The sequence below is a fragment of the Drosophila kikkawai genome, chromosome 3R, assembly GCF_030179895.1.
Source record: "Drosophila kikkawai strain 14028-0561.14 chromosome 3R, DkikHiC1v2, whole genome shotgun sequence".
In the NCBI taxonomy this organism is placed as follows: domain Eukaryota; kingdom Metazoa; phylum Arthropoda; class Insecta; order Diptera; family Drosophilidae; genus Drosophila; species Drosophila kikkawai.
Genome location: NC_091731.1, coordinates 23736666 through 23764663, shown reverse-complemented (window position 1 = coordinate 23764663; position 27998 = coordinate 23736666). Strand labels below are relative to the sequence as shown.

General features: G+C 48.7%; 1 protein-coding gene across 1 annotated transcript; it reads right to left on the bottom strand.

Moving 5' to 3' along the window:
- Positions 1-92: 92 nt before the first annotated feature.
- On the bottom strand, positions 93-26957 carry LOC108083967 (dynein beta chain, ciliary). Its single transcript, XM_017179973.1, has 31 exons — positions 26769-26957; positions 26020-26544; positions 25502-25590; positions 24108-24758; positions 23744-24032; positions 23193-23671; positions 22634-23133; positions 22257-22570; positions 22090-22193; positions 21007-21548; positions 20621-20835; positions 19121-19297; positions 18684-19058; positions 18450-18623; positions 18101-18373; positions 16495-16983; positions 15467-16438; positions 13960-14226; positions 12766-13811; positions 12165-12705; positions 11587-12095; positions 10775-11527; positions 10081-10669; positions 9546-9794; positions 7737-8213; positions 7058-7422; positions 3699-3837; positions 3434-3600; positions 546-3317; positions 264-458; positions 93-192 (listed from the first exon to the last, which is right to left on the bottom strand). Exons 1-31 carry the CDS (start codon positions 26955-26957, stop codon positions 93-95), a joined length of 14526 nt encoding a protein of 4841 aa, XP_017035462.1.
- Positions 26958-27998: the final 1041 nt, after the last annotated feature.

Below are 27998 nucleotides of genomic sequence, written 5' to 3'. Positions count from 1 at the left end.
TATATATAGTATAATATATTAAATTAAAAACAGTATTTATTTATTTATATTTATTATTAATAATTAGTATATATTAAATTAAAATACAATATTTATGGTTGAAGTAGAAGTGCTACTCCGCCTAAAATCCATTTCGATGGACGTTCGCGTGTCTTCAAATTAAAGGTCCAAACGTAGGTATTGCCACGAGACCTTAAGGGACACATTACCAAGTTAGTTGCAAAATATTAAATACCAAATATGAGAGGGGAATCCTCACCCACCTTGTCTTGTACAAAGGGCACTCGTAGACGCGCTGCAGCTCCTGCTTTTCCTGAACAATGGACTTGATGTAGATAACGGGCATGGCGCAGAGCATCTCCTTGGGCCGCAGAGCCACAATGGAGTTCTGCTGGCAGTCCCAGCTGGCTCCGTCCATGTACAGGTCGTGGACAAAGGCACCCTCCATGGGTGGAAGCCTGTTCAAGGTATTTAAGTTTAAGAGATTACATTTTACTTCGATTTTAAATATACAAACTTTAAGAAATTGTTTATTTTGGACTTACGTGACATCGTCCTTCTGCTTCTTGGTGACATCGCAACTGATTAGCATCCTGTCCAGCGGCAGGTCGTGCTTGCGGGCACTCTCCTGCATGATGGCGGTCAGGAAGCTTTGCGGATTGAAGAGTCCTCCAAGCCAGATGGCGCAGGGCAGCTTGAAGTCATTCAGCCAGCCGGCCAGCTCCTTGATGCGGTGCAGCAAGTCCGCAAACCAGGCCTGCAGGCCCAGCATGCTAGGATAAGCCAGTCTGGCCCAGGCACCGGGCACATGGTCATAGAAGATGGCATGATCCAGGCGCTCCATTTCCTGGGTGATGGTTAGCTCGCCTCGCAATCCTAGCATCAGTTCTCGCAGGGAACGCTTGATCTCTCGGATGAGGGCATTCATCCGCTCGCATTCCTGCAGGGCAACCACGACGAAGGGCGTCTTTCGCTCTACTCGATTGAGCAGAGCCTGGAGGTTAAACTCGTCCTGCAGTTTATCCAGGAAGTCGTCGATCATGATCTTCACGAGCTCTTCCCGAGGTGCCCCACAATGGGAGCTTAACTCAGATTCGCGTGGCTGCAGCTCGAAAATGGTGCGTAGTAGCTGCTCCGAGGCGGTGGTCAGGAAGCCAATCTCTGCATTCGGGTGCAGTCCATACAGAAGGGGACTCTCCTCGGGCAGCATCTCCGTGATGTACAAGTGATAGCCCTCGAAGTCGAGATTTGGTGGAGCCGGGAAGTTTGGACACAGCTCAAAGTCGCCGTCGATGAGATCCTGCTGGAGCAGCTCCTCCAGATACGTCTGGCACAGACGGCGGTCCCAGTCATCCGTGATGTGTCCGCCGTACATGATCTCGCCGAAAAGGTAGCGGAGATCCTCCCACGGAATCCGGTTGCTGCCCTCCAGGTAGTTGTGCAGCACACTGGCCGAGATGGTCAGGTCGCCGATGTTGAACGGGTACACCTTGTTCCAGCCCTGCGGGCCGAACTTGCGCCGCTCACCGGCCACCGCGTGAAAATAGCACAGAGCGAACAGGATCGACTTGAACTCCGCCTCTTGGGTGCACGTTTCCAGCGCGTCCTGCGAGAAGTTGTCCCACGCCTTATGCAGGTTGGCCGCCATACCTGAAGGCGGCTCATTGACCACCTTTAGTGAAGACTCCAGAATGCCCTGCGGAATCACATGGTACTGCGGATCCGGCGCTGGTTCGGCGCTGATAAAGAGTCGGAAGCTGGATTCGCCCTGCGTCTCGCTCTGCAACACGATCCGTTCGATGAGCTTCTCCAGCGTGGGCAGCCAGTTAACCACCAGGTGGATATTCTGCAGAATGACCCACTGCTGGCCGGAAGCCAAGGCCTGAAGGATGGCCTGTTCGGCCAGCAGTTCCTGGCCTTGGCCGAGGGAGATGTTGACCAGAGTATCGGACTCCGTGTGAAAGCCCTGCCGTTGCCCATAGCGCTCCACATCCCGGATGGGATCCACTCCGGGCGAGAGGATGAAAAAGGCCGGCGTGGCTGCATTTAGTTCCTGGAAGATGGCTCCAAAGGGTGGCGTCTGCACCTCGGCATAGGATTTACCCATTGTCTGCTCCACAAACTGACGCATGGCGTAGGTCATGCGATCGGGTCGCAAGGCTCGGATGATGCACAGCTTCTGGAGCGGAGTACGGTGCTTCCATTCGCCGGGGAACTGCTCCCGCTCGGGAGCATCGCTGCCCATGAACTTGCGCCAGCGCTTCGTGTAGTTTTCCATGTCCTTGTCAATGCCGTAGAAGTGCTCGATCAAAGTCAACGACTTGATGCCGCCCCAGGCGCTGCGGCCCACAAAGTCCAGTGGCGATAGGGTGCTTGGATCGTGGGGATAGCGGAGCAGGAAGTCCGTCTCGTCCTTGGACACCTGGTCGGCGGCGATCAGGATGCGCAGCGTCATATGCGAGGTAAAGGTCAGCTTGTCCGCCTCGAAAAGCCCGCGTAAAGTGTAGCGATATGTTTGCAGGGTGATGGAGTCTACCAAGTTAAGCACTCGTCGCTCGAAGACCTTGGACTCGGCGGCCTGGGCGATGGCCTGCCGAAAGACGTGCATGAAGGACTTCAGTGAAAACTTGTAAATGGGATTGATCCGGCTTAGATCGGTGAGCACAAAGTACAGGATGGCAGCCCGCTTGGCCGCCGATCGATAAATGTTCCGGGTGTCGTCAATCTGCAAAGTGGTGACCCTTGCCTCGCGCACCTTTGCCTCGATCTCGTCCACGGTGCGCTTTGTATTTTCCAGATTGATCACCAGCGCATGGTCGTCCAGCACATTCTCTCCTGCGGAGGCCAGCCGAGCTAGGAGCTCGTCCTCCAGTGCCTTTAGCGATATCTTAAACTTGTTTTGCTGCACCGTCACCTCCGTCTTCATCTGCTCCAGGTCTGGTCGCTCGATTTTGACCACCTCGGCCAGCAGCTGCTCCTCCAGTCCGTCCGGCGTGACCGTAAAGTTGATCAGGGTAGTTTGCGCCTGCATTTCCGGCTTATAATGAGGATTGGGCAGTTTGGTGTGCAGTATGAGCCGGAAGTTGGCATGAAACTCAATCTCCTTGTCGCCAATGCGCAGGTATCGCCCCTTCTTGATCAGCGCCCGGCTAAGCAGTGGTTCCAGCACGGTGTCCATCGTCTCCTCGATCTGTTCGATCAGCACGGTGTCGCCCTGAGAGATGCTTTTCTCCAGAGCCTCCAGAAATCCCCGTTGCCGCAGACGCAGCACTACCAGATCAGAGCCAAAGCGGTTCTTGATCCACTTAATGCCCTGGCTGTGAAGTAGATTTATTTGAATTTGGTATATTAATTTTTTGGAAAAACTAGCTAACTTATTAAGTCTTATCCTTAATTTTCCCGGAAGAAAGTAAGTATTACTTTATGCACTTACAGTTGGGGGTCAATCATCAGCGGCCACCGCGTGGAGTACTGCAGGATGGTGGCATTCTCCGTCGACATTCTGTCCATGGGCAGGCCCTCATTGTTCCACGCGGCTATCTGGGCGTCATCCGAAAACAGGGCCAGAGTGTCGACGCCCTCGGTGTGCGGGATGTGCGGCTGCCATGGAAACGTGAGAAAAGAGGAGCAAGAGGATAGCGAGCTAAGTCCCAGGACTTGTCAAGTGAAAGTGCCGGCACTTTTACTCGGCTACTTACATCGATTTTGCGAAAGTTCGGCAGCCACATCTTGTGCTGCAGCTCCTCCCGGTAGCGGCGCGAGAAGCATCCCACGTACGACAGGAACGAGGAAATTAACAGTATATCTCCGGGCAGGGTTCCAATCTTGGCCTGCAGGCTGCTTGGTTGGAAGGGGGGAGCCATAAGAAAGGATGCGGAAGTCAATCGGGAGCGGGTGTCGGCTCCCATTGGGGGCGCGGGTGGTAATCTTCCATTTGATGCTAACAAATCGTATAAATTACGGTAGCAGGAAGCCAAAGGTTGCAGGCGCCCGGCTTCCCGGCAGCCGATGCAGCCTCCGACTCGAGCTGCCGCTGCATTTAAATTTAAATGAGGGGAAATTGAAAAAATAATGATGTCGGAGCGGAAGTAGCAGGTTGTTGCTGCCTTTGTTGCTGACATTGTTGATGATGGGAGGATGCCCGGGATGCCAGGATGCCGTGGGAACAAACTCAAGAGGTTGCATAAATTATCGGAAATTGCTGCATGCCAGCTCTTATTGAAATATTTTAGCTTATTAAGTCAAAAAGGGAGAGAGAGTCCTGCGCCGGACAGTGTCCTGCCCCAGTAGCCCACTTTATGCGACATACTTGAGGCAGTTAAACTATTTTCAATTAGTTATTCCCAGTGGCCTCCCCAGAACTTTAAAAGCACGAATGATTTATGCTCATTTGCGGGCACGTTCATATGTTTATGTTAAAAGACTCTGGCAGACGATGCTTTGTAATTGAATAATCCCCATAATTGCTTGTGCAGTCCAGAGACGTGTCAGTGCCTCCTCTTAATTGAATTCATTGTGGGTTTCCGGGAATTTTAAATGAATATCATTGGACCCCCCTTTAAGAAATTCCCGACTGCGCTCCTGGTGGTCTACCTTTATGCAATAATTGTTTTTGCCGAGCTGCTGTTGTGTTGAGTTTTGGTGAAATACCTGTCAGGTGACATAAGAGCATTCTAGTTTTATAACGGATAGTATTTTTCGAAGGCAGCAGCCCGAGCAACCCGAGCAGCCCAGGCATTGGCAGATGCAGTTGTAGAACCAACAACCAACAATAAGTTGGCAAACAAATGCGAGTATCCTGGCGTACAGGACCGAGGTGTGCGTCTGTGTGTGCGTGCGTAATGTCATTGTCAAATATGCAGAAATTTATATGCAAGTCAGAGCAGCTTACACACACCATGCACACACACCGACACCATCGCCCCCACAGGTACAAACAATTTGCTGTTGTGGGTCAAATTATATTTTCATAAATATTTGAACAATTCCCAGGAGGACCCAGAATCGAGGCTGCTGCTCCTTTGGCAGTGCATTCAATGGGCATTAGTTTGTATGGCCAAGGATAGCCCCAAAAACCCCACCCAGAGAGCATAAATTCACAGCCCGGCAGAGTTGGGAAATTTCTCATTTTTCGTAATTCAATACGTATTTCATATGCATTTTATATATTCCCTGCTTCCTGCTTCCCAAGCGATTTGGCTGCTGACGCTGCCCATTGCCCGCTGCCCTGCTGCCCGTGTGTGAGCTTTGCACTTGTTTAGGTGCGAAAACTGCAGCATTTCGAACACTATTCCCCCTGCGCCTTACCCCTTTATAATACCAGACCCGAAACCCATCATCATCGGAGCCCTTTGCGGATTTTCTTTTGGCTTGCACGCGCACTCAATTGAATTTCAATGAATGCAGGCAGGCAGCCAGCAAGCCAGCCAGTCAATGGGCAGCCAAAGGTGTCGGAGTGTTGTGCGTGTTGTGTGTACTGGGGTATACATATATGTTACTGGTACTGAATATGTACCTCCCTCGAACTGCCATTGACATCTATATGAATTTGATTACGTTTTTTTGCCGATGGTTTATATAATTGATGGGTGCGTTCGAGTGAGTGGAACATTTTTTGGTAAATTCATGGCCCCCCCCAGGTGCATGTTTGAGTTCAAAAAGGGGTGGAGTTTTAGGCGGATATTCATTAACTCGCTTATTCAGTAAAAACTTTGAAATATTCTAAAATTTTATCCAAAATGGACATGCAATATATAGTATAACTGGGAAACGATGATGATGATGTCACCTGTCGACTCCTGTCTATTATTTAAATGAATTTATCTAGTGTTCGAATATTTTGCATGCATTTCTTTTTATATCTGATATATTTTTTCATATTTTCCATTTGGTGATGAAACGAAATTGGAGCATTGAAAGCACTAATTTACGGTTTACAATGAAAGTAAAAGTAATATCAACATGACCACAAAACACTATCAATGTGTCAAGCATATTTTTTATTGATAATTGAGAGGCTTTCATTTTCAATTGATTCATTTGGATTGACTCACAAAGCCTTACAATTAAAAATAAGTGGAAAGCTGATTACATATCAGCTTGGTATATTTCAATGCAAACGTTTAAGTCTTTAGGTATATCTGTTTACGTTCATGTGTTATCCATATTGAGATGCATTCCAGCTGAAGGTGAACCTGAACCTGAAGAGCCTCTAAATCCTAATAGGCTTTGCCACCCTTCACACCCCGTTTTCCTTTCATCCCTGCATCTCCTTATATATGTATATATCCCTCTCATAGCGCCAACTTTCACACTTGTCAACTGCAATTGTTGGCTTGTTAGGCAACCGAGCTTGTCGCACCTTGGCACGACGTTTTCGTGGCTCACGTCACCAGGAGTGCCAGAACCAGGATTAGCATGGTCTCATCCCCTTACTCTCCTCAAGTGTGAGTACGTGAGAGCTGTTTAAATGCATTTCGGTTAACTGCCAATGATTTTTGCAAATTGTTGCCACTCCAGGCGGTTCATTGCCATCATCCGGCCAACGAGCACATTGGGCCGGGGTCGCCATTTGCGATCGAAGTCGGAGTGTTGGGGTCGCAGACCTCGGAGTGCGCCAAATGGGAGCGAGTAAATAAAATTTACGGCCTTTTGTTGCTGCGGTGGCCCGCAAGTAAGCGAAATTCGCATACACTTGCAATTATATTCCACTTATTTATCTTTTTTGATATTACAAAAATATATATAAAATTAAGCAGAACATGGCCGTAGGTCTGTGTAGATACTAAATTAGGTCTATTATAAAATATGTAATTGCGTGACTTTTTTAAGAAAAGGAACTCAAAATTGTCTCTAGGTGTATCACAGTCCCTCCATCGGCCTCAGAGGGTGTCAGAACAAGTGGCAGGCAAAGCAATTACAGCGATTGCGGCGCACACAGAATGTAAATTAAATTTAATAATTGATTACGCATAAATGCAGTGCACCCAGCCGCAGTGCCACCCGCACCCGTACCAACAGTGGAAGCCACTGACCCACTGGATAAATGGGAACTCACCTCTGGACGGACTCCCGCCAGCGCACATTCTCATTGGCCAGCCCGTTGACCAGCCGGTGGGCCAGGTCGATGGTGAAGGAGGTCTTGTCCGCCTCCTGCTGGCAGCGCTGCTTCTCCGCCACCGCGTTCTCGAACTCGGCCTGGATCTCGGCCAGTTTGGCCTCCAAATTATTGATTTTCGCCTTAAGGTACTGCAGCCGTTCGCGGGCCTCCAGCAGCTCTTGGTGCGAGTCCTGGAGAGCCTGTTGCTTGGGTCCGACGATCAGGAAGACCTGGTGATAGCGGTGCAGGTTGATCACCCAGGCACACAGACCGGCAGCAGCCACCGACTTTTGCACCACCTTGTCGGGATTGAACTCGGGATCCTGGAAGCAATTATTAAACAAGTTATTGATTGGTTAATCCTTGCAATGACTAAAAAACTTTGTTTTTCATTTATAGACTATAAAAACGCGCAGGTAAAACTTTTAATCGGTTTCCCGGGATTACAATTTCAAATAACTTTTTGTTTGAAAGTGGTTTTCAGATTGCTGTAAAGGTAGACAGTTGAAAAACCAAACAGCAGATAAAATGTTTAACAAAAAATTTAGTTTTTTAAATCAATTTGTGTACTAAATCCATAAATACTTTATCCTTAAAGTATCTTTATCCTTAATTTCGACATATACCATGCGCTCACCTTGAGGTATTCCTGCAGCGTTTCGATGATGTTGGGATGGATGTTATCCTTGTTGTAGTTGAGCAGATCATTGAGGAACTGGTCCACGCGCACCATCATCAGTTTCGCCGCCTTCCAGCTACGATCCCGGGGAATCTTTCCGTTGATGGCCAGCAGGACCATAACGGCGGCACACACGTTGATCACGGCCTTGGGCGGCGAGCCGAAGGACTTGAGCTCGGTGAGGTTATTCTTGTTCAGTGTGTTAAGCGCCGCCTGGGCAGCTACTAAGGCTGGCTCCGCCTGGCGGAGGTCTTCCTCACACATCTTGGTCTTAATTGAGACATCCTCCTCGATGATGCGCACCCGCTTCTCCTCCTCGGAGGCTATGTGTCGCTCTCGCTTTACCTTCTCGCTCTCAGCACTCACAATCACAATCAGCTTGTCGGCGGCTGCGTTCTTGGCGGCCAGCTGCACCTCCTGAATGGCCAGTTGGTGCTGTGGAAGATTTGGGAAGGTGGTGGGGTTTGGACGTCAATTGAAACTCAAAGCCAAAATCAAAGTGAGCTGAAAACTTTTTGGCTGACGAAAATAATTAAAGCCACGGCACGATGGCTCAATATTTACGCAGCGCAACTTTATCGCACAAACTGCGGGCAAATATTCGCCTGGGGTGGTTCTAGTGATGGCAAGGGTTCGTATCAAGGTAGTATTCTTACAAAATATTTGTTATTTTTAGGAATACCAATAATAAAAAAAAATCAATTTTAAGTGCTCTAAAAGCACTATTTACTACATGAGAGAATACCTTTTAGTTACTAATAATAATAAAATAAAAATTCTTAACTTTTTAAAGTCAAAACGGCTTTTCTACATTTTAAGTTCCACAAGTTTAAGCGTTCTTTTCCCATCACTAAAAAACACAGGATATCTACAAGAGAAGTGTGGGGAAAAACCGCTTTCAGGAATATCGAAACTGTTTTCGTTGAATGGTGGCGAATTCAATTTAATTCAATTAGTTTAAATAACATTTGGCCCCCTTTCACTGGCCACTCGATGGGCCGTTGTTTAGCGACACAGACGAAAAGCCGGTGGGCTTCCGTTGCGTATACGCGATGTAACCGGAAGCGGCGTTAAAAACTCAAAGAATGGCAGCGCCAGAGTCTCTGTGTCGGGCCTTCCGCTTCTCCGGTTTCCGCTATCGATGCTGGCCCCAGGGCTAAAAGTAAACGAACAAAAAAGCAGAGTAAGGCGGGCCGGCGGACATCAGATTTGCTGCAACAATAATTCAATTAAGCGCACTAATTGAAAGGCAGTCGCGTCGCCACCGGATCGAATAGCAGAATTTCCATTGAAAGCTGATGCCCCGTAAAGATCCATTTTGAGGGCATTCTGCATTCGTGTTTAATTAATATTTGATGGCAGGCGTGCGGATTTTCGCTTTAAACTCTGCTGAGATGTGCATTGTAAACTTTTATATGTATGGAATAGTATTGAAAGCACATGAACAAGGAGAAAAAATTATTTTAAATTAAATAAATCGGAAGAAGAGTTTATGTTTTATATTAAATAATATATAATTAAATAATATATATCTGCTTTTAATGTAAATTAAATTATTAAATGTAATTAAACCTTAAAACTGCCTTCTTTTACTTTACCAACTTTCTTTCGGTATAATATCATTACTCTATAATTATCTGTAAAAATGTTCTATCTAAAACTACAACATTGGTGGAACAGGATTCACTACAAGCACAGAAACACCCACATCCACCTCCACATTTCATTCTCATATGGCATATGGTCGCCACTCCATCACTTACTCACCTTCAGCGTGTCCACCTGACGGGCGCACTCCGCCAGCTTGGCCATGCCGCTCTGCAGCCGGGCGATGCGCTCCGCGAACTCGCCGTTTTTGTCCACCAGCAGTTTGCGGTAGAGAAATATGTATTCCAGGAAAGTTTTCGGGGTCGTGTAGTTGTAGCGTTTTTCATTCTGCAGATAAATTCTCGATATCTGATTCACGGTGCCATGGACGTAAGCCATAAAGCAGCCGATGGGCGGCACCAGGCCGGGCTGCATGTAAATTTCAGGGAAAAGCGGAAGAGAAAAAGGTCGGGAAGGTCAGTCGTTTCAACGCCGGTGGGGCTTATAGTGTCCAACATGACATTTTGCAGTTGTAAATTGTGGCCGGCAGACAAATAAACTAAGGGAGATGGTGCAGCCGGAACACTCAGAAAAATAATCACTTAATTTGTAGAAAAAAATATAATAACTAAAATGACAGAATACACAAAAATAAGCATATTTTAAAGAACTTAAATATATACCCTAAATACCATAAAAAAATTAATTTCCTTACCTCCAGAATCCCGTTGATTTCGTTGAGAAACTTCTGGGAAACTGACTCCAGGGCGCTTTTGGGCCACTCGTGGAACCAGTCAATGGCCGTGCGGCTAATGATCGCCGGGAATTTGCGGGCACGTACTCGCAGCGTTTGGCCCACCGGCGAAAAGCAAAGCACCACCTTTAGCAGCCGGCGCACCTTCTCCACGAAGTACCGCCAACAGTTCTCCTTGGTGTCTAGCGTACCGCTCTGCTTAACCTCGTTCCGTATCCCGTTGGTGATGGTGTCCAATTGATCGTCATTAAAGAGCTCCGGAATTTCTCCCGAGGCCAGCAGATCATTGATGAGCATCAAGATGGATTCGTCCGGTATCTGGGCGTCGGAGATGAGAAAAACCGAGGCCAGATTCTTTAGGCCCACCTTCATATAAAGGCTGGCGATTTCCTCCCGCATATCAAACAGACCAAATCCTCGCTTGATCTGGATCTGGGAGACACTGAGCGAGGAGATAAAGGCCGCCAACCGGGCCAAGGTTTGCTTGCCGGAACCACCGACTCCGATAAGAAGAGCGTTACCCCGTGGACTTTCCAGGATGCGATTGATCCTAAAAAGAGTCGAAATAAATCGTACAAAATATACAATAATTTCAAAAACTATAAAATAATAGAATTTAAAATATATATCCACTTAACGATATAATTCCACTTACCGGCACACATGTATCATGGCATCCTCGAACAGGACGAGATTCATGTAGCCCACCACCTCGTTGTAGCTACCCTGGGCCTCGAGCAGCAGCTGGTAGAGCGAGTCCCAGCTCTTGAGGGGCATGTACTTCTGGTCCACCAGCGACTGGGCAAAGTGACTGTAGATCAGGGGCTCCGCAAACACAAAGTCCTCGTCAAAGTCCTCAAAGTCCTTCTTGAAAATGTCCCGAATGGATGACTTGAACGACTTAATGTCATAAGGATCGACCAGGCGATCATGATAGACTCGAAAGGCCTCGTGGACGTAAAACCTCATCAGCTCCGAGGGTCGGCCACAAATGGTGCCCCCATAGCCGGAAGCACCTCCGCCCATAGCTGCCGGAGCACCGATGCTGTTCATCAGACCCTGATAGATGCCCGTTAGATCCCGTAGGTTGAACAGGTAGTGGAACTTGAGGGCTGTCGGCAGAAAGGCGTATTCCACCCGCCGGTGCAGGGCGATGCCTACACGAACCAGCAGACTGCCAATTGATCGGATCTCCTTGCTGAATCCTTGGGTAGGGCTCTCCAAGTGACTGCCCAGAATGCTGCCATAGATGTGGTGCAAGGTGTCCTCACTCGGCGAGGCTACCGAGAACACGCAGAAGTGCCGTTGCAGGCGAGGATCGATGGTAAAGGAACCAGCGGTCGGATTCATGCAGGCTGCAAACTGACAGTGCCGGATGTCCTTTAGTTGCAGCCGCTGTCGGTCGTACCTAAACAAGAAAAATAGAAATATAAACCGGAAATTATGACAGTTAAACTTCTCACTAACCACTGCCTGTAGTCCATGAACTGGCGCATTATCGTATGAGGTTGGACCGTGCCGTAGGCATCCACCTCCGGCATATTAAGATCGTTCACAAAGTAAATGAGCCGGCGCTTGGGACCGCTTGGTGCATAGCAGCGGCCGGACTTCTTCTCCAGCGGCCGGTCCAGCATCTTCTGGAATATCTCCGAGCTGGTGTAGAAGTTAAAGTGTGTGGCCTGCACTGTGGTCAGCAGGGGAGTGGCCGAGGAGGAGGCTTTCCGGCGCACAACACCCACACCTGACTGGGCAGCAGTTTGATTTGATTGTTGCTGGTGTGTGTCCGCCACGGAAACCGATGTCACGGCCACTTCAAGCAGCTCCTGGTCGCTGGCATACTGGCTGAACAGCTCACGGAATATGGCACCCTTGCCGCAACCGGAATTGCCAACGAGCATGCAGGCCAGGTTGCGGTCGATGAGCAGACGGAGGAAGTAGCCCAGCCGAGTGGTCTCCGCCGTGGAAATGAGAATGTTCTGGACCATAAAACGGAGAGCTCAGGGAATACTACTTATATATACTTAAGATTTCTTTAAAATTCACACCTGCAAAGGAGTTTCCGCGTCGATTTGTCCCTCCAGCTGCTCCTGTGTGGCTAGTTCCGACCAGGGCTGGAACTTAAGGGTCTGCACATTCAGCTGATAATCAAAGATAGTGCCTTGGCTGGGAAGCTTGATGTCCTTGAACTCGCCAATCCACCACTTGTGGAACTCCCGGTGCCAGTCGATGATCACATCCTGGCTGAGAGCAGAGCCAAAGCTCCACACGGTTGCGTACACGAAGATGGTTTCCAGAGCAGTGATCATCGCCTCGTGCGACAGTTCGCCGTGGTGTAAGCTGTGTGGATTTCCTGCTCCCCCAGCTCCACTGCCCCGACCTCTTCCATCGCCGCCGCTCTCGTCGCTGTCCAGCAGACACTCGAGCAGGTAGCAGGCCATTTGAATCATGGCCATGTCCGTGATGGGAGTGATGCGGCGAAAGTCGCGATGCCGCTGCATCAGACAGGGAAAGTACTTCTCGAACAGGGTGGTCAGGATGCCCCGCTCAATCATGTCAACTCGGGTCTCCAGCCACGAGGACACGTACCTTTTAAATAATAAATTTTTGTAATATTTTATTTTCAAGGAATTATTTGAGACTACATACGGGGACCATCCCAGATCCTGTGGATTGATGTACAAAATGCCCGCCCGGGAGACTGTTGCCGGAGTGGCTGCCTTCAGATGTCCCACTTCAAAGAGCAGGCGCATCTCACGCTTCAGCGAGATCCTCTCGTTGCTGGCCAGGGTTAGAATCTTATTGTCATCCATCAGCGTATTTAGACTTTCGATCCACATGGGATCAATGTCTCCGTCCAGAACTATCCACTTGGGATTCCCCGGCGGCATATTGGCCTGCTCCCTCATAATGGAGGAAAACAGGCCATCCTTCCACTCCCGGGTCGTGGGATTTACGATGCCGAACAACTCGTCATTGGAGAGAGCCTTGGGATTGAGCACATGGCAGACGGGCTTCATCTTTTGGATGCGATAGGTTTCGCGGAGCGTTTGCCAGATTTTTGTCTTGCCCGTGCCCGCATTGCCCACAATAAACACCGAGTGACGCACATCCAGGAGCTCCTGCAGCTGCACTACCTTCATGAGGAAGCCCTCCTCCGGCTGCAGCTTGATCTCGTTCACCGCCCGCCTGATGGTCTTCTCGAACTCAAAGACCCGCTTGCGTGGCACATCCAAGGCCGGAAATAGGTCCCCAATCAGACCCATAAATATGGGCACGTCCTCCGTGACAATCTTGGGTATGTTAAAGTCTCGGAGCGCTCGCATCAACACCTGATCCTCCGGCCGGCTGTGGTCGTCTCGCTTGAGAGTGCCAGCCACCACCAGAACCGATTTGATGGCCCGCAGGCCCCAGTCGTAGTGATCCTGCTTGGACAGCAGCTCCTTGCACAGCGTGTACAGGGTGATAAATTTGCGGGCCAGCAGACGGGCGTCCTGGAAGCCCTCGGCCATTAGCATAATCTCACAAATCAAGGCGAAGTCCGGCACAATCATGGCGCACGGCCGGAACAGGGTCTTCAGGTTCTCCGGTAGCTCCGTGCGACCGGCGTAGCCGGGATTCATGGTGATAAAAATTCCGACCGACGGCTCCAGCGAAATGCGCTCGCCCATAAAGATAAATTGGGTTTTATGCATCTGCAAACAGTGGGGGCCAGAAGAGAAGCAGTACGGAGCAGGACAGCAGTGTCCGGGAAAAGTAATCAATGCAGCATGGCGGAATGGAGGAGCAGGAGCAGAGTGGGTAAAATCAATTTGCAAGCGGACAGCGTCGTCGTGGCCATACCTTTATCGCCTCCTGTATGGTCTTCACCTGGACGGCCACCACGGAGAGGACCTCCACGCAGATGCGATTGAACTCGTCAAAGCAGCCCCAGGCTCCCGTCTGCGCCAGTCCCTTGTAAATGTTGCCGCAAGATTTGTAGTCCATTTGCTCCGAACAGTTGAAGACATAAACCATTACGCCCAGGGCGCGTCCCAGGTCCTTGGTGGTCTCCGTTTTGCCTGTGCCAGCGGGTCCGGCGGTTGCACCGGCCAGCCGCAATCGCAGCGACTGATGGCAAGATAGCAAGATAGCAGGATGCCAGGTTGTCAGGAGAAGGTGCAGCAGGAGCAGGAGAGGTGGCATATGTAAATGAAAAAGGAGCATTTATTTTCCACTAACGAGTTGTTTAATTTGCCGCGGGACGAAGCGAAGCGGGGGAGGGAGGAGGTAAAGCAATACAAACTGGTGATCGCCTTGTTAATGGCTGCTTCCGCTGTGGTTTTATACAATCTCTCCTCCCCTCAATTCAAATTTATTTCTCAATTGTATGGCTTGCCGGCTGCCTGAAGGATGTTTATGATTTCTGTGAGGATTTTGTGTTTATTGCAAACACTTTTGGTTATCCATAGCTAAGCAGCTTTATTCCAAAAGCTAAAGGGGTTTTATCAAATTTTTATTTGGCTTCAGTTACAATTAAATTTCTTTAATATATATTTTCTTTTATTATGGCTGGCCAACGAGATTTTTGGATTAAAATTGGGTTGTATTATTTCAGAAATATACATGTTTGCTTGGTGATAAAAACATTTTGTTAAACATCTTGATTGAAATGAAATGAATGTGCTTCAGGTGGCTTAAATACGCAATACATTTATTATAGAATAAATAAACATTTGGCAGAACAATGCTTGAAAATGGTGATGTCCTCGAAATACATAAATATAAACCCTTCTCCATAATAATATCAATTACAAAATACATATTCAATTCCTATAATTTCCCTTGACAAGAGTGAGTGATTCACACTGATTACATTCACACTTTAATTTTGTTAGAGCATTCGACACATTCTGTCAGTTCGATTCAAAGGTGTCGCCGAGATAACATCCGATAAGGCAGCCGTGCATGAAATATGCCACTGTCAGGGACAAAAATCTGTGCTAATTGCACGCGCAAATACATTTATTTTATTGAATTTCCGTTCAGTGGTCCCTGTCCTCTCACTGCCACACCGACACTCTTTTTACTTTGACTTGCCGCTGCTGCTTTTAATATATTCAAGCCACGGGACAATGGCTTTCAATTATTCAAAGCCGGCTATGGACTTTACATTTGTAGCGGATTTCCGCTGCTAAAACCATTAACGCCCACTGGCAGGCGACGAACAGGTTTATATTTAATTCAGTGCTCGTTAGAAGGGATTTTGCCTTGGCAACTACTTGCTGCAAAGTGAAAGTGAATTGGCTTGGTTGAGCTATCGACGTTGCCATGTGCTCGGCTTGTTAAGGGTTATATTGCGTATACGCACCTGGGTCAGGGTAATGTAGCAGCGATCTGTCAGCGGAGTGATGACCAGCCGTGAGGTATTTCCAAGATACTCGTAGGCATACCGGAACTCGGCATCGCAGATGTTGGCAAAGCAGTCGTCATCTCCGCCACCGCAACTGATCGTCGTGCTTGCCCTTCCGCTAGAGCTACCCGCCTGGTCGTCGTCCCAGCGATGCCGCAGCTGGCTCTGCCACTGGAAAGCCAGGGAATTGTCCACCTTGGTGGCTATGATCTTGCCCACAACGTCGCGCGAGTGCACGTCGATGGTGCAGATGGTCATGATCTTTTGGCGATCGCCAGGCGACAGCTCGCCCAGCAGCAGATTGATCAGCGCGTTTAGCTGGGCAATCTGGCGCTTGTGGAGCTCCTTCATCACGCCCTCGTAGCCCTCCTCCATGCAACTAAAGGACCTGTTCACGTCCGCCGTCCAGCTGATCTGGCTGCAGCAGAGCGCCACCTGGGCGGGCCAGTCGTAGAGCCACAGTTCGCGGGGTTTCTCCCCGAAGGCCCGCAGCGCCCTGCGGAACAGTTCGTGCAGGGTGCTCCGCATCTGCAGGATAATGGCTCGCAGCCAGAGTTCCACTCGTCCGTTGCACACAATAAAGGCAGGCTGATCCTGTTCGCAGGCCACAAAGGGCACATACTCATCGTTCTCCTTCGAGTGCATGCCCACCGCGTTGGGGGTATTCGTCTCGTACTGCAGTCGAAGTATCGAGTCAAAGAGCTTGATCAAGTGGCGGTCGATCACCTGGGGATTGTTGCCATTGGACAGGATGTCTAGCAGATCGGCCGCGGAGATGAAGTAGAAGCGGGGGAAGGCCAGCCTCTTGGTCTCCAGGTAGTCGTTCAAGGCCTTTTCACATATTGCCAGGCGCTGTTGAAGCTGGAGCAACTGGGCCAGGACATCGTCGTGGCCGAGGACCACCTGCATGACCACTCGTATGGTACTGACCTGTATGTGGGAAGTAGAAGGGTTTAGTAACAGAAATGAATAATTACCTATTTCACCTTGGCTAGCAGTTCTGTGAAGTCCGCGTCGATACGCTCAAAATTCGCCGCATCCGCCGGCAGCTGGGCGCGAATGTCCGCTGAGCCTATAAAGATGCACTCCAGGTAAATCCACTTGCGCTGCACCTCGAACCAGTTGACGATGAGGGTGTCGATGCCTCCCAGAACGCGCTGCCAATGGGAGAGCTTGTCCAGCAGATACTCTATATGCTTCGAGGTGGAGATGTTCTGCAGCTGCATTTGATTGTCGTCTAGAGTCTCAATGAGCTCTTCGGACACCTTCAGTAGCTGGATGTTAGGCCGAGTGTGATGCTGCTCCAGCTCGAACTCCAGGTGCGCCCAGGTGGCCTTGATCTCGTCCAATACCTTGGTAACAGTCATCTCTTTGATGGCACGGTCCACAGTGTTCTTGATATCCTCTTCGTGATGCTGCAGCTGCAGGGTCAGCAGCTGGGCCAAGCTCGTGGATTGATTGCATTTGTAGGTAAGCTAAAGGGGCGTATACACAATGTGTGTATTTCAAAGGAATATTACGCATACGTAGCAAGGGACTCATTAGCTACCGAAATTTGAAATTTGAATATATTTAAATGGCTTCAAGGCTTACTTGGCCTTTGTGCACAAGCTTCCTAACCCTATGCTACTTGGTGTAAGTTAAGTAATTATGTTATGTTTTGAATTAAAAATAAATCAACTATTAATCAGTCCAGTTATTTAAATTATATATAAAAACATATACAAATATTTTGATGGTCAAGTAAATTTGAAACATCTTTAAATAATTTCTCTAAGCAGGTCAGTGTATAGTTATTAATCGGTCTGCATGCATAGTTATGAGATAACCCGGCTGTCTATCCAAAGTCGTACAGTGTTCACATTAATTATCCCATATTTTGACTGAATTCCGAAAATTTAATTAACAGGGCTGAGCATTGCATCCATTCCGCTCTCGCCTCCGGCTATGTGGAGCACAAAGCTCGGATAAGCCCATTGTTGCCGGACTTTGTAATGGATCCAATGCCAATGCCGTTCAACAATGCACATATTTCCATGAACAAAACCCCCCCCCCCCAAACAGCGGACCTTTGGCTTGTGGCTGTTTTTGATTAGGCTTAGACGAGTAAATGCGATAACTAGAGCTTATTTCATGATTTAATGATTTTGTTATAGTTGCAGCATTAGATTTTCATTTACACTTACCAGCTCCTCCATGGAATGCTGTCCACTTAGCTGAGCATAAAGTCAATAAGCGAGGAACTTGATTAGATTTTAGCAATGAATGTGACAGACAATAGTTTCACAAGTTTCGGGTTGCAAAATCATATTCTTATGGCTGCTAGGACATCGCCTCATGTGAGTCATCCTGTAGCTGCATACCTGCAGCTTCACCTTGCCATGGGCTTTTGGCACCACACCACCTCCGCTAATTTGTGTTTGCCAAAGCGCCTTATTGTGCACTCGCAACAAAGAGACACATCAGCGGGGATTGCAGATTGCCGGCTCCATGCCATTGTTGGCTCGCTCAATCATTTGGAAAGGACACACAGCATTGCATCTAACCCGAAATCCCCAGACACAGAACCCACAACCCATTGAGCAAGCTCACCTTTGTCAGCTGCATCAGCTCCAGCCAGTGGCGCTCCGTAATTGCGGGATTCTGCAGCTCCGTGATGGCCCTCAACGAGGCTAACAGCTCGCGGAGTACGCCCACAATATGGACATAGGGCGCCCACTCGCGTATACACTTGTCCAGGGTGCGCAGGTCGCGGGTGAACTTCTTGCACTCGTGCTCCATGTCGTCGGTGTCGATGAGCAGCCACGGCGTGGCGTGCCAGTCCACGATGCACGACTCGATGACGCGCACAAAGTCCCACAGTTGCTGCGGGCAGGGGTTGTAAGGTTATAAAAAAAATGGATTGACTAGATCTTGTCAATGCCCCCATCATCACTCTTACCTTGACTCGACGCAGCTCCACCATGCACAGCTGCAGGGTGGCGGAATCGGGAGGCGTTATGTCAAGGAGGCGTGCCCAGCGAGAGTAAAGGCGCTGCTGGCGACTGAAACGGTGGAGACGTACATAGACCTCGTCGCAGGCTTCGTAGACATCCGAGCAGGGCACCCGAAAGAACTGTAAGCAATAGGGAATATTGAGTAGGGTATCGAAGCCTTGGTGTATATCAGCACTTACTGGCATCTTTTGGAACTGGCGGGCATAGTGATGCAGGTGGCATGTGTGCAGGGCAATGAGGGCCGTCACACGCTGCTGCTGGTGAAAGCGCGTGTCCTGGAGCGCCTCCTGCTTCACCGTGCTGCACTGTTTCAGTTGCTGCCACAGCTGCGGCAGATGCTCGATGCTGCGCAGTAGCTGGGGCTCGAACTCCACGTTGTAGGTCTTTAGCAGACCCATGATCTCTTTTAGCGGCTTGAAGACGTTGTCTGCGTAGGGCTCTCGCCGCCGGATCTCCGCCATGATGGCAAGCACGCGAAGCAGGGCACGGAAATCGGTCCTGGCAATGTGAAGCCGTAAGGTCTCATGACCGCGGGCTATGAAGGCAGTTAGTTCCTGATTTTTTAAATTTAAATTATAGTAAGTAGTTTATAGATAAGATATAGTTCTAAGGTTACCTTGAGCGTGCCTTGGACGTAGCGCAGCAGCCACTTCTTACACAAATGCGACCACTTACAGGCCAGGTTGAGCAGGCCGAACTTCAGGGGCTTGAGGTCCAGGGCCAGCCATCCATTGATGCATTCCCTGTTCTCGGTCTGGTCAATCGCGTCGTGCACTTCGTTGTAGTTCTCGATCTGCGGAGGCGGACATGGGATGACTTGACTGCTGACAACTTCATTGGCCAGGCCCAGTTCTGCCTAATTTATTTGCTAATTTGCCACACATGCACATGGGTGTGGGATGGCTAAGCCCGTGTGCTGTTTATATACTATTCGCTCCGCTGGCGTCGCTTTATTAAGCGCACCAGCTGCGCCAGGGGCAACTCAATGGCTAGTCATAAATAAAATGCCGGCCAGTGATTTCTCGTGCTCTATATTCAGTTCGGGTATCCCTAAAGTGATGCCTTGAATAACTAAATTTTTTGGGATCAAAAGATCTTTAGGAAGACAGCTTGGCATATTTTTTGTGAAAGAAAATAATAATTACTTACATTAATTACATATTAAATATTTTAAGAATTTTCATTATACCACTAACTTCATTCAAGGGATGTTAGAACTATTTGGGAATTATATGTGCACACGTGGGAGATTTTTTATTGTCCGATTTTTAGGGCAAATTCGCAATGGTTTAAGAAAGGATCTAAAAAACTGCCTAAACTTAAGAAAAACAAAAAAATGAAGCCTAAAAAAATTATATTATTAGTTTAAGGGTGAATTTCTTTTAGAGGCGATTTTTCTTAAATATAGAAAATTATTTATATCAGTGCACTTCTGCTAAGTTTCGGCTAAGCTTCAATGTATTTGGCTTCTTTGAAATGAAAAAAAGAAAAAAAAACTTCCCCTAAATCAGATTTAATGTGCCTTATCAGACCATTCAGAGTTCGTTGTTTCCCGGTAAAGAATCTCCCTTATTTTATTGGGGCCACACCCAATTTCACACGCCTTGCCCTCCGTGTCTGTGCACTTTGACCATGATTTGTTGTAGCCCGTTGTGTGCTTTGTGTGTGCTTGTGCCTTTCGGGTAATTTATTGCATACTTTTCGGGGCGTTTGATAATTGTTTAAAGAAAATATTACGCATACGTCGGCGATTTGCCTGGCTCCCAATTGCCCCCGAACATAAGTCAGCGACGCCATGCGGCGCTTAAGCAGTTGTTTAGTGTTTTGCCCTGCTTTGTTTCGTTTGGCTTGGCTTGGCCCGGTCTTCCGCCCTGGTCAGTTGGCGCTGCCACACATTTGACCCTAAATGGTCGACATTTATCAAGCGTTATTGGTCTCAGGGGCTACATGGCGTAAATTGTGCGGTTGCCAATTGAGTTGCGTCTGCGAGCCACTTTTCCACTTCGGCTTCGGCGGGTGTGAGTGTCGTCGTCGTCCGTCGCCAGCCACTAAAGCTGTTGGCATCCGGTGCCCCAAGGGGCACTCGTATGTGCTCCTCTCGGATTCCTCGGCTTACCTCTTTCTTGAACGTCTCCATGATGGCGTAGCTGCCACCGCTGGCATGTATCGTCTGCTCTCTGGCCCTCTCCATGCAGGCGGCTAGAACGTCGCCGCTCTGTTGGGTCCACAGGAACGCATAGGCGTGGAATTTGGCAGCAAAAGCCGATGCCGCTTCAACCGTATCCGCCAGGGCATCGCGTATCGCCTTCTCCAGCATTTCCAGGCCATCGACTGGCGGATAGGAAATGAAAGAAACAGAAGGTGGCGAAAAAAGGACTCTTTGAATACACTTGCTGGAAATCTAGAGAAACGTTTACTAGTGGGGCTTGCTTCTGGGGAAACTTTATGCCCCTTCGAAAGGGTATGCGAAAAAATGCGGCAATTTTAGGGGGGGAGGCATACCAGTGCATTCCATTTTTTGGCTATACTCCTTGGCAGCTGCCAGTAGGTTAAACTGCACGGCCTGCGGCTTTGGGTACTCCTCCGGCTCGTGCTCCTGCTCCGGCTCAAGTGCCTGCCCCTGCTCCTGATCCGGATCGTACTCCTTCGCCGTGTCGTCCTCGTCGTCTTCATCATCCTCTGACAGGGCACTGTCAGCCACAATTCTTGGCATGCAGTCGCATGTCTGTTTTATATCGAGCAACAGCTGCTCCACAATTTGTTGAAAGTTATTTTCCACACTTGCATCAAAGGCGGGCGAAAAGCGTATTTCCGTTTCCGTCAGCTCCAATTTTACTTCGAACAGCGGAGCATCGTTGACAGCACCACCTCCTGCCGCTGCTCCTCCTCCTGGTGCCGCTAGTGTTGCTCCTGTTGCCGATGTTGTTGTCGCCTGTGGCGTTGTGATTTGCTGTAGGACTACCCTTGCCAGACTTGAGTCCTCTGTTTGCTGCGCTGGCGCTGGAGTTGCCGTTGCTGTCATTTCTTTGTACAAATACTCTAAACTGAATTACACGGCGTATGAGTAATGTGAAAATTAAATTTAGTGCTGAGTTTGTCTTGCAGCTTATTTCGTTTGCCACAGTGGCAAGTCCTGGGAGCTCTACCCGCCCTCAGTTTGTCAGTCAGTCTGCCTCTCTGGCTGTCTGTCTGCATGCAATCACGAAAAGTGCCGCTAAGTGAAACATGCAATTGACGCATGAATGCCCATCCCGCGGCCATTTCTTGTTGCAATTGTGCTGCGATTGCTACAACTGTTGCCTCATGTTGCTGCGGTCTCGTGCCTGTGGTTGTTGCCGTCGCCTCTCTGCAGGTGTCTTTCGTATTTTTGCGGTTGCAGTGTGCGATTTCGTGCTCATTTACTTGATTAGCTCTGATGAGACATGAAAGCCGCTGCCAGCGTGTCGAAATGCAATGAATTTAGCTGTTTGGCTGCCAGTTAAAAATGGGTGCAATTGATTGGCGATGAGTGATAATGGATGGCAATGGCTATGGATATGGTATAGATAGAAAGTGTAGGGCAGGGTTCAAGTGCTAGTTGTAAACCTTATTCTCATCGCCTGGCGAACTTCGCGGTAGATCAAGGCGTCCACGCTGGCCAGGTACTTGTGATACTGTCGCCGCTGCTCCTTGGGGAATTCCCGAACAAACTTTTGTTTATAGAAAGATAAATAAAAACTTTACAGTCTAACAAGGATAATCCAAAGACCCACCTCCTGCACACTAAGATCCCGCGAATAGAGCTGAAACTCCTGCGATTCGTAGTTGAAGAACAGACAGAAATTGGCTATAAGCAGGCGGTTGAGCAGCATTTTCGTCTCATCGCACTGCAGCAGACGCAGACGCACTCGGTCCTGCTGATGGCGAAGATCCAGCAGATTCCGGCCATATAAGCTGCGCTGATGCAGCGGTTCCCGGCTCCAGCGACGCATGCTGGCCAGAATAGCGTCCAGATTGCCGTGCGACTGCTGCAGGCGGGCGTATAAGTCCCGGCTCTGTTCAAAGATACCGGCCACCAGCGGATCATCTGGAGGAGTATATAAATATACATAAGTATAAATGAGGAGAATAGCCTGTTTCCCCCACCCACCGTAATTCCGCCAGCTGAGCTGCTGACAGGCCACTCCCACTTGGTGGTCGATGGCGGCCAGTTCGTGGCCAATTAATTGAAGCTCGGCGGCAGCACACTCCCCAGAGCGAATGCCGTTGTAGAACTCCCCGATCTTGATTAAGCGGATCCGCCGCTCCCAATAGGCATCCCGGTGGTCATAGAGAGTAAGCAGGGGCTCCGGAAGCTGGAAGAGTTCGTCGGACAAGCTGCCAATAGCCTGCAGGGCAAGCAGATACTTGGTCTCCTTTAGCAGGGTAAACAGAATCGGCGAGAAGTTGAGGTATAGTTGACTATTATCTTGCGAACGGGAGAGCACCGACTCATCCAAGCCCCGGACAATAAGCCTGTCTATGCCCTCCTGCCAAGTGGTCCAGATCTTCATCTGCAGATTGCTCAGCTTGGTGGTTAAAATATTGCGACGCGACTGCAGGGAATTCCACTTCCGGGGCAGCGTATGGAGCTCCAACTTTTCTTTTAGTCTAATCATAAAATAAACTATTTGTACTTCATTATTTTATAATCATCTGGGCACACCTACAGTTGCTCAATGAGCTGGTTCAACTCTTTAGCACTGAACTCATTGCAGCGGCTTATGTGTTGCTCCAGCCACATCATGGCCCCGGCAATCGGCGGGAAGTTATTTGCCATGGGCACGGCAACCAGACCACGGATCTCGTAGCCCAGTAGCACCTCACCCACACCCTCCTCCAGCTGCACAAGTTCTGTGTCGTAAATACCAAGAATGTGTGGTAGGACACGAGCCAGCTCTGGACGGACGGCTCCGCGCTGCAGCAGGCAGCCAAACATCAAAGCTAGTCGAAGCAAGTGCGTCCAGCTGTGGCACTGCTCGAAAGCCTGAAGGAGCACGGTGGCTAGCTTCTGCTCCAGGACTTGCATGCGACCAAAGAAGAGGGCCTGCTCGCGCCGGAAGCTCCGCCACTTACTGGCCAATGGAGCTGTCAAATCGATGTCAACGCTGCTCCATTGCTCGAAGAGCAACTTGAACTCGCTAAAGATCTAAAAAAGACTCGTGTTTATTTATAATTTAATGAAAATAATGTAGAAAATTTAATATATTAAAGTATGTACCTCCCTGACGTGTGCGGTAAGAAGTTTTCCCCGCAAGCCACCAACTTCAAGCTTCTCCAATTGTTGGAACTGCACCGCCGCCTCGAACACCTGACGCAGCTCCGCAAGCTGGGCGGAGAAGCCATCCAGGGTCTGGCCAAAGACATCCTCGTGGCAGAAGCGCCAAAGCTGCTGCTGGTCATCAGGTGACGGGGATGAAGAGCCTACGGCCACTGCCCCTTCTCCAGGCAGGGCGGGCAACAGGACCTGGCTGCTGCCGTAGCGCTCCTTGTACTCCAACATACGATGTCTGTAATTTTTTAAAATTTTTGTTCCACTTGTAAAATTAAGACTAAAATTTTCAAGTATAGATTAATGAGCTTACTTAAAGAGTTCCAGGACCTCGGTGGTGCGATTAATCTTAAGCAAGCCCTCATCGGCGTCACCCTGGAAGAGTAGCTGAAACTCCAGATCCTCGGCAGCGCGGTGTACCAGCATATTGCAGATGCAGCGCAGCAGGACGCTCATCCTTTGGGTACTGCGATAGTACCTAGCACTGCTCCAAACCAAATGGACCACGTGAACGAGCGGAGCCACCAGCTCGTGGGCATTGCTGAACTGCACCGAATTGAAGGCAGCAGTCTGACGAAGCAGCGGCTGCAGCCAGAGGGATACGTCCTGCGCCTCCAGCCAGGAGGCAACCAGCTGACGAAAAGCCTTGGCATATGGCTGATGGTAGGCCGACTCAATTCTCTCCAGGATCTGGGCAAGAGTCTTGTGCGTGGACTCCCGCAGCTGCTCATAGATGTTCTGCAGATTCAACTTCCGGTTTGTCCAGAAACCTATCTCCTGGGCGGGCAAGGAGACATAGGTGATATGCTTTACAGAATGACCGATCTGGGAGGGAGGTGACAGCGATCCGAGCGCTTGACACTCGGACCGTTCCACGACAATGTCGTGCATTTGGGTGGTCCAGTTAATGAACATCTCCTCCAGCAAGTTGCGGAATTTGGGATCTTGAGCGGGTCTCAGGTTACTTTGATGGGAGAAAATAAATTAATTGAAACAAAAGGGAATGAAATGACAAATTAAAGAGTCGTTTAAATTAAAATGTTCTATTTTTCAAGGCTTGGGTAACAGCCAAACTAGTAAAACTAATTTTCTAAAAATGTTAGCTTGACTTTCATCTTTATGCATTTCAGTCGCTCTTAAAATGGTTGAAAATATATTTTCAATAAAAAATTGATAAACGTTTCAATGAATTCTATTTTATTTTGATTTTTGCCTTTGCTTGGCTTTTAATTTTGCTTTTATTGATTATGCTGGCATTGTGAGTTAGTGAAGCAAATATCTTTTAATACGCCTTAAAGACTCCTGATGTGTGTATCGACGGCAATTTTGACCGAATTTCAGTCAATTTTCTTTAGAATGCTGATGTCCGGCCCTAGATAGCATTTCTTTAATATTTGCAATTTAATTAAAAGCATTTGTTTTATGGGAAAATAATCGAAGTGGTTTGTGTTCGTGTGTGCAAGGCCAAGGGGTAAACAACTTGAATTTTCCCCAATTGCCTGGCTAAATAAATTTGCACCAATTCATGCGAAAAGTTATGCCAATGAAAATCAATTTGGTATCATGAATAAGCCTTTCTCTGTCTCTCGGCCCACATAAACAATGCCAAAGATAGCTTCTCGGGGCGACATCTCCCAGCCCGCCGGCGGAAGAGGAGGGAGCTGGGCGGTACACTAAGACAATGGCCATTCAATGGCTAGAACTTACCCTTGGCTCACGTGGGCAAACACTTCCTCGACGATTGTTGGCGAAACTAATAACGATAAAATTGTGCGATTGTTGGTTTTGCCCTTAATCTGCGGGGATAACAATAAAGTATATATATATATTTCCGCAGACCGAAATCTATATGTATCGCCCGTAGACACATGAAAAGTTTTGCCAATTAAGCGAAATACTTCCAAGACAATGGCCGGAGTCGCCTCGATTGGGATCGGTTTGGGAATCGCCGTCCCCCCGGCTCACTCGAAGCCTTCGCCCCACTGCACTCAATTAGATTAATTTGATGAGATAACACAGCTGGCAGCTGCACTCTTAAAAAAAAATGTAGCCCTTCTTCAATATGGGCAATTTTTTAATATAACTTAGAAGATATAAATCCGGTTTTTACTTTGGGTTCATATCAAGACCAGTATATTAGGTAATTAATTTTGAAAAACACTTACTTTTAATGTCTCTTTTATTCAGGGCTCATTTTCTCGGAGTGTGTCTCAACCCAGACTCACCTCGGTCAGAATGTTTCTTACTTCCTTGATGCGCGCCTGCAGGTCCTTCCGAACAATAGCCGGCCACTGACTCTGAACCTGCTCCAGGAGTGGCTGCAGCACCTCATCGAACAGCAGCGACATGGTTTCGATTTTACTGTGCACGGGAAAGTCCCCGTAGAGGACACTCTCCGGGAAATTGGAAGCAGTTAAAGATCCACCGGAACTGTGCCGGCGCACAAAATAGGCACATTTGCCGCGCGGCACTCCGTCCAGAGTCGTGAAGCTGGATGAGGCGGGCGGCATTGTTACAAGCAGGGCACCGGGAGTGACCGCCACAACAGCGGACACGGCGGCTGTGGCTGTGGCCATCGCTTCATCCTCGAGGGGCGGCAGGCCAATAGAAGGGACCGATTCGCGTGGTGCCAGTACCGAGAATGGCAAGTACAAGTCGCTGAGGCAGCTTCTGGGCACTAGATCTCCTCCCGGACTGAGAGTCATTACTAGGACGCGAGTATGGCCATGAAGCCATTCCAAGACAATTCGCTGAGCACAAAGAAAATTTTGCCATTAAAAAGTAATCCACTGAGATTAATTCACCGAGGTTTCCAATTATTGGCTATGACTTAAAGTTGCCTTCCTAAAATTTTCTATATTTTCTAAATTAACTTCCACACTTTTTGACGTACTTTTTTTAAACATTTAATTAAATCACTTTAAACTAGGACTGAGAGTTTCCCAATTATTTCCAAATCGCGTTGACAACTCACCCGCAGCTCATCGCTGGCCATCATTTTGGTCCATTTATCCGGTTTGAGTCGCATCGTGGTCGTCGTATAGCTGGCAACCCGTTCCAGCCGGGAGTCGCTGTAGTCGCGCTGGATCCGCTGGCGACCACTGCCGCCACCGGAGGGCAGACCCTCCTCATCGCTGCTGACCAGCCCGGCCGCATCGGACATGCTTTTGATGGTTGGATTCAGCGCTTGCCGAGGGAAATCAGGTGCAGCCGCTGCGATGCGGCGAGTCAAACAACGCAGCGCGGCAACTGGCGTTAAAATGATGATGGGCCTCGCTTCGTATGACCTCTAATGCCGGGCGGCCAGTGGGTGGCGGCCGCAGCGCCAAACCACGCCCACATATCGATCAAACTTCAAATTCGAATTAACAGAAACACTTTAAAGTGTGTGCCCGCGCCGCGGTTTCAAATGCATAGCGAAATGCCAACTGGAAAAGGGAAAAGTTTAGCCCGTCCGAGGAGGGTACAACTTTAATTGCACACGAAGTGAGCGAAATGTAATTTCCGCTTTTCCGCAACTTTTGAGCCGAGCTGAGCTAAGCTGGGCGCTCATAAGTCAACATCAGGCTGGTGGACAGGTGGGCTGGGGGTGGGTTTTGGTAGGTCTTTGGTGTATGCAAATCATGTTCTGTTGATTTGCAGCGTCCAACACGGCGTATGCTTAATGGGCGCAGCTGATCGAATGGAAAGGCTCTTCATCCGCTGGCAGTTTAAGTGCCAACCCGATATGAAGTCATCAACAACAGCTAAAGTGGATAGGTTAAGGATGTCACACTGTGAAGAAATCGTAAGACCTTGAACGTAACTAGTTATACTTACAATCACAAATTTCTTTGTAGTAATTATTACCGACTTGCAGCCTGTACCTGGCCATTAATCTTGGAGAAGTAATTAAATCGAGGCTATAGCTTTTAATTATTAATCCATTTTCGTTCGGTGCAATGAGAGTGAAATTTATGATATCACATCCTGAGTTTCCCTGCTCCACACCCTTGTCCGGGCGCCCAAATCGCAGTCTTCCGCCTCGCTTCCCTCGAAAGTCGAGCTCAGTGGGTGAGTGACATGTGTCAACTAACAGCAGCAAGTAGTTGCAGTTGCAGTTGCACCCGCAGCAACTAGCAGCAACAAAGGCAACAGCAACAGCAGCAGCAGCATAGTTAAAATGCTCTGCAATTACCGCAAGTACACATGCAACATTCTGCCG

Excerpts from the sequence above, each read along its gene's own strand:
- LOC108083967 (XM_017179973.1), bottom strand. The coding sequence starts at position 26,957 with ATGTCCGATGCGGCCGGGCTGGTCAGCAGCGATGAGGAGGGTCTGCCC. Across the intron at positions 24,759-25,501 it reads TTTGCCCACGTGAGCCAAGG|TAACCTGAGACCCGCTCAAG; the intron begins GTAAGTTCTAGC and ends CTCCCATCAAAG. Across the intron at positions 19,298-20,620 it reads TGGAGACGTTCAAGAAAGAG|ATCGAGAACTACAACGAAGT; the intron begins GTAAGCCGAGGA and ends CCGCCTCCGCAG.